Source organism: Gekko japonicus, unplaced genomic scaffold (assembly GCF_001447785.1).
Source record: "Gekko japonicus isolate JY-2015 unplaced genomic scaffold, Gekko_japonicus_V1.1 scaffold1821, whole genome shotgun sequence".
In the NCBI taxonomy this organism is placed as follows: domain Eukaryota; kingdom Metazoa; phylum Chordata; class Lepidosauria; order Squamata; family Gekkonidae; genus Gekko; species Gekko japonicus.
The window spans coordinates 322418-329043 of NW_015169227.1; the positions used below are offsets into that span (position 1 = coordinate 322418).

General features: G+C 43.9%; 1 protein-coding gene across 1 annotated transcript in view; it reads left to right on the plus strand.

Annotated features, from left to right (window-relative positions):
- ABRACL (ABRA C-terminal like) overlaps positions 1-6158 on the plus strand; it is an 8669-nt gene extending 2511 nt beyond the window's left edge. Inside the window, exons 2-3 of the mRNA XM_015416435.1 lie at positions 4850-4916; positions 5871-6158. Coding sequence (XP_015271921.1) covers positions 4856-4916; positions 5871-6055 — 246 coding nt within the window. The 5' untranslated portion in view covers positions 4850-4855 and the 3' untranslated portion in view covers positions 6056-6158. The remainder of the gene's footprint in view (positions 1-4849; positions 4917-5870) is intronic.
- The last annotated feature ends 468 nt before the right edge of the window (positions 6159-6626 follow it).

The window sequence follows — 6626 nt, forward strand, 5'->3', positions numbered from 1 at the left end:
TGATACATTTTCTAAGGCTGAGCACAGGACAATGGTCCAAGCTCAGGTCTACCAATATAGTGGACTGGGGCAGATAGAACTATTCTCCAGAGGCCAGGTCTACCAATATAGTGGAAAGAGGTGGGTAAACCTATTCTGTGGAGACCAGGTCTACCAATATAGTGGCAAGGGATGGGTAGACCTGTTCTCTGGAGGCCAGGTCTACCAATATAGTGGAAATGGGTGGGTGAAATTTGACTTGATTCTGTTTTCTATTATAATGTTTAAATTCTTGTTTAAATATAGTTTAAATGGAACCCGAGGCTCCATTAACATTCATGTTTGTGCAGACGTGAATGTCTGGTGGTGGTCAGGTTTGGACCATCTCCTCAGGGGTCCAGGGTGGAACTGCGAGTGTCCAGGCTGGAAGGAGTATTATAAAAGATTCTTGATCTCCTTTCCTATCATTGACTGCTCCTGTTACGGCTCACAGAACACCTCTGACTACCCAGTAACATCTAATGGTGCTGTGAACTATTAAATTGTTTCATGAGGTTTTTTAGTTAGTTAGGATGAATGGGTCAGATTTAATTAGACAAGGGGATGGGGAGATTCCTCTTTTCCCACCCATTATATAAAATTGTCCAGTCTTGCTAGTGGGAGGGAGGGTTAGTAAGTAGAGAGGTTTGGGTGGGAGGGTTAGTAGTAGAGGTGTTATCTATTAATTGTATGATTGTATGTGTTTATCTTAGAATAGTGGTATAGTTAACATTGTGGATACTGTGTTAACCTTGACTGTATAATTTGGATTATTGTGAGCTTTATTGGGAAGGTTAGATTACAGGTAAGGCTCTGTTGACCCTCTTGCTGGACACTTAGTTGGGCTATTATTGGGCCGATAAGACCACACGGGGAAGCCATGCAGGGGTCAGGGATGCCAGTAATAGGGGAGCGGGGGAGATATAGTGGTGGGTCTAGGTGGAATTCCGTTAGGAGGAATGGAAGAAACTGGAGATATGGTAAGGCTCAGACTTCTTCCCACCTGCATCCCATCCCAAGAAATGCTGGTTGTGGGACTAAGGAAAGATACCTTCTCTGACGCTGGTGTTGTGCAATGCCAGGTCTATTAATAATAAGATCACCGTTCTTCGAGACTATCTCGCAGAGCGAAATGTAGACCTGGCTTGTGTGACTGAGACTTGGGTGAGAGAGGACAAAACTGTCGCCCTGACCCAGCTTACCTCACCTGGGTTCTCAGTCCTCCACCAGTCCCTGGCTAATGGGCGGGGTGGGTGGGGAGTGGCATTGCTTATCCAAGAATCTTTTTTCCTTCAGGGTGCTCCCTGCGCCAAAAATAGCTGGCATTGAATGTGTTGGCCTGGCATGGGAAGCCGAGGAGAATTTGGCTGTTTGGCTGGTGTACTGACTGCCTAACGCACCACCAAACAGCCTGCCCGGCCTGTTGGACACTGTATCGGGCTGGACTTTGGGATACCCCAGGCTGTTGATCCTGGGGGACTTCAGTGTTCATGCCGATGCTGTATCGTTCTCTCAGGCTAGAGACCTGGTGTCATCCATGGAGACTCTGGGACTCTCCCATTTTATATTGACTCCCACGCATCAAGCAGGCCACACACTGGATCTGATTTTTGGGATGGGGATAAATGTTGATCTGGAAGCTGTGGAGACGGTACCATGGTCAGATCATTACACCTTGATGGTCCAGCTGGGCATACCAAACCCTCCCTGTTTAGGTGGCAAGTGGATTTATGCTCGCCTGCAGAGCCTAATGGACCCTTCGCGGCTTCAGATGGCTCTCCGGGATCCATTGTCCCCTGGCGGCTTGTTAGATGAGCTAGTTGAGGACTGGCATAGCCGACTCTCGGCGACCATTGATGAGATCACTCCCAGACGCCCTCTGCGCTTCACACAAGGCTGGCTCCTTGGTATACCCAGGAGCTAAGGCTGATGAAGCGAAGGCTCAGACAGCTAGAGAGACAGTGGCAGCGAGTTCATGACGAAGCGTCAAGAGCATCCTATAGAACGTTTATGAAGTCATATGAGATGGCAACCAAGGCTGCGAAGGAGTTCTATGCAGCCGAAATTGCATCTGCAAGCTCGCACCCGGCGAATCATTCGAGCATTGACAATATTGCCACAAGGTAAGCAAAATAATAGGGAATTAGCTATTGGCTGTGAGGCGTTTTCCTCGCATGTCACTCCACCACGACCTCCCAACCACAACTGAAACAGTAAGGGAACTAGAAGCTCCTTGTCAGTCTTCTGGCCCTTCATTGGACCATTTCAACTGACTCCCTGGAAGATGTCAACAGGATCCTAGCAACTGTTAGGCGTACCACTTGCCCCGTGCCCATCCCGGCTCATTAAGGCCTGTGGGGATGGTGTGCAGGCCCCCCTGGAGGAGATCATCAACTTGTCCCTTTCAACAGGGACCTTCCCAGTGAGGTTGAAGGAGGCAGTGGTACATCCACTCCTGAAGAAACCATCTTTAGGCCCTGCGGTTTTGTCCAACAACCATTCAGTGTCTAACGTGCCCTTTTGGGGTAAGGTGATTGAGAGGGCAGTGGCTGAGCAATTTCAGGCTTTCCTGGGTGAAGCATCTGTCCTGGATCCATTCCAGTCTGGCTTCCACCCTGGTCATGGGACAGAGACGGCATTGGTTGCCCTCACTAGATTACTGTAATTCACTGTACACAGGCGCACCCTTAAACCTGACCCGGAAAATCCAGCTGGTGCAAAATGCGGCAGCTTGCCTGCTGACTGCGACGCCCATGCAGGCGCGTATTCAGCCCATGATCCACTAAGTGCACTGGCTACCAATTGAGTACCGGATCCATTTCAAGGTGCTGGTATTAACCTTTAAAGCCCTGACTGGCATGGGACCTCCATATCTAAGGGACCACCTCTCCCCATATACTCCCTGGAGAGTCTTGTGCTCTGCTGATCAACATCTTCTGGTTGTCCCTGGCCCAAAGGATGCCCACTTAGCCTCAACTAGGGCCAGGGCTTTCTCTATCCTGGCCCCTACTTGGTGGAACATGCCTCCCACTTGAGATCAGGGCCTTGTAGGACCTATTACAGTTCCACAGGGCCTGTAAAATGGAGCTGTTCCACCAGGCTTTTAGTTCAGGTGGTGGACACCCAACTTGTTGGCCTCCCTGCGTAGAAGTTGCCCTGACTATTTGCCCTGTGTGGAGTTTGATACCATATGAACCTGGTATGGCTCCAGTACAATCAATCCAACTTACGGGGGTGGTCTGTTTACACCTGATGCGCCTTCTTTTAATTGTGTAAGGGTTAGCTGTTTTAAGAATTAATTATATTATTGGTTTTAATTGTCTAGTGTCTTTGTTGTTAATTGTTTATGTACTTTGTTGTTACCCACCCTGAGCCCATTTGGGAAAGGCGGGGTATAAATTTAGTAAATAAATAAAAAACTAATTTAAAAGAATTTATTCTGAGATTTTTACAAGGTTTTGGAAGTAATCTTCTAAAAAACTAATTTATGCAAGTCAAATGTAGATTCACCCAGAACTTTAATGCTACTAGCTTTTTTTGCTCACGAGGTAGAATTTCTGCTCACAACAGTGTGAAGCTTAGAGGGAACATTGGCACACACTACTCATGAAGACAAATAAATACTATTCTCTTTATGACTCTTCCCGTAATGTAGACTAAGCCTGAAGAAAGCAACCATCTACACCATCAGATCTGTAGTTGGTATACAGTATATTATATACCTGGGCGCCAGTACCTGTACAGGGGTACCTAACTATACATGCCCTGCATGCATTTCAGTCATGTACATGTGATTAAATGGCTGCTCTTCTTGGACGAACTATATAGAAATAGTTACTGAGAATAGTATGAGCTACTGACAGTTCTAGTAGTTTTAATCCGCCCCCAACACGTACACTGTGTGTCTATCCAAGCACAAATAGTATTATAATGAACATCCCTTATACACCCTGGAAACTGGTCAGTGTTTTCTTGTTCTCCCTTAGGAAGAGGAGATCTGTACAAATCTGTGTTGCTGCATAGCAAATATTTCACAGGGCAAAGTTGCTTTCAATAGAGGTGATGTCGTAGAAAACAAATTCAGATGTGATGCTGTAGAAAACATTTTTCTACTGACACTTTGTTGTTGTATTATATTGTCTTATTGTTTTAGGCTGTTTTTATCTGTTTTAACTCTGGCACTTGTGCCTCGTTGTTAGCCGCCCTGAGCCTTCGGGGAGGGCGGGATATAAATCCAAAAATAATTTTTTTTTAAAAAAAAAATTGTTACATTCTCAGACCATTTCAATTTTAAAATATTAAAAACCATGTTTTCAGTAAATATTTTGAAGAGTTCATGAGTAATGTGAAGGACGTTAACCACTATGTTAACAAGATATGCAAGACTACTGTATTTTATGGTATGATTTTAAAAATGATGGGTGTGAATAAGGGAACCACACAATGCTCCCTCTAAGCTGTGGCTACTGCATAAATTAGTTTGCTCTGGAGCCATCCTTCCTGAGCTAAGACAAAAATGTGTGAGCCGAAGGCTAAAAAACTGTGAGCTAGCTCACACTAACTCAGCTTAGAGGGAACACTGAAAGCACATACTTTCCTCTGCAGTTTTCTCAGCAGCTCTCCAAAGAGGCAAGCTGCTTGGGGAAACTGAATGGTGGCTTGCCTCTTTGGGAGAGGGAGCAGCTTCAGAAAAAAAAAACTTCAAAGGGAACTCTACATGCTCTGTCTGTGAATTGTTTCTTTGGGTTTCAGTCTCAGCTAGGATAGAACAGAGATGAAAGAAGATTGAGCAGAACAAGTAATAACTTATTAAATAATAATTCATTTGTAGGCAACAATGAACGTTGAACATGAAATCAGTCTTTTAGTTGAAGAGATTCAACGCTTGGGGACCAAAAGTAAGTAGTAAGATTTTTGTGGTTACAAGTAGCAGCAAAATTTTAGGCCAATACCTGCCTCGTTCTCAAACCATATTCTTTTCTTTACATATTGGTAAAGATTTGTCTGCCCTGACCTGGGTGGCCCAAGCAAGCATCAGACCTCAGAAGCTAAGCAGGGTTGGCCTTGGTTAGTGTTTGGATGGGAGACCACCAAGGGAAGACCAGGGTTGCTATGCAGAGGCAGGCAAGGGCAAAACACCCCTGAACGTCTCTTGGCTGGAAAACCCGACGGAGTAGCCATATATTGGCTGTGACTTGATGGGGGGGGGAAGATTTGTCCAGATGTTTAATTTTCAAACATAAGGAAAGATTATTGGTAATTTCAGCAGTGCCAACTTTTTGCCACTGAAAGCATTTGCATCACTTAATCTAAGAGGTAATCCACAATCCTCTGCAGTATTGCATGGGATCCTGGACATGCACCATTAGCACTGGGTGCTGGTTTGTTGTCTCACCTGGAAATACATGGTGTTCACCAACAAAGGAATTCCGAGCTTTGGGGTCTTCCTTTGGGGAAACCTGAACAGAATCATCTGCTATGGTAACTGTATCTTCGTGGTTGAAGGCAGCTGTAACTGTTACATTGCCACCTGTCATGTGCTACAATAAGATGCAGGAGCAACACACATCTTAAGTGGCAAGTAATCTTCTGGTAAAAGAGCTTCACTACCAATAGCCCAACAGTGGTATAAATTCTCAACGGAACTGTATTTTTGAGTTCTACCAGTGTGACAGAAGTCCTGTCCCGCCCAGCAGACATAACTCCAGGATGGGATCAGCTAATCATGAATAACTTTTTTCTGATCTTGATTATTTAAGCCTAAATGATTTCTGATCTTGATTATTAAAAATCTTTCCTTTTTTGCACGGGAAGGATTATTTCTGTATTGTAATACTCTTTCTTCTGTTTAGATGCTGATGGGACGTTGAGTGTGAAGTTTGGGGTACTCTTTGCTGATGAAAAATGTGCCAACCTTTTTGAAGCATTAGTGGGTACTCTTAAAGCTGCAAAACGAAGAAAGATCGTTAGTTATCCTGGAGAGTTGCTTCTACAAGGAGTTCATGACAATGTTGAAATTTTGTTACTGCAGGATTAGCTCATATTTTTCATTCTTATTGCATTGTTTTTCAGGTAAATGAATATCTAGACCAAGGCAAATATGCATGAAAATGTATTTTCCTTTAAATCTTTCTAGCCAACATGAGACTTTCCTATTTGGGAAATGAAACTTTTGTGAATAAATTGTTTGCAAAATGACTGTTGGGGATCAAGATGTGCCAATCTCTTGTTTTTGTCTCAGGTAACCATTTTAAAATGTCTGAAGTACTGTCTGATCTTTCCAATGAATTATCAGAACTTGCAAGCTAGAATCTGCTACAAAGGTATACAAACACATAATTATATTTATATTTTTGTATTTTTGTCTTGCTTTCTTCTGTCTCACTGCTAATGGGGCTGTTCTAAATTTGCAGGCAAAATGAAGGAGAACTGGAGAGACAGGAATACATAATACTCCACTGCAGTAGTTGCATTTTAAACACATACACTGTCTTCTCCCCACAGTAAACTGTCTGCTCTGTTTTCAGATTAAGACGGGTAGCCATATTAGTCTGTTTGTAGCAGTAGAATAGAGCAAGAGTCCAATAGTACCTTGAAGACTAACAAAA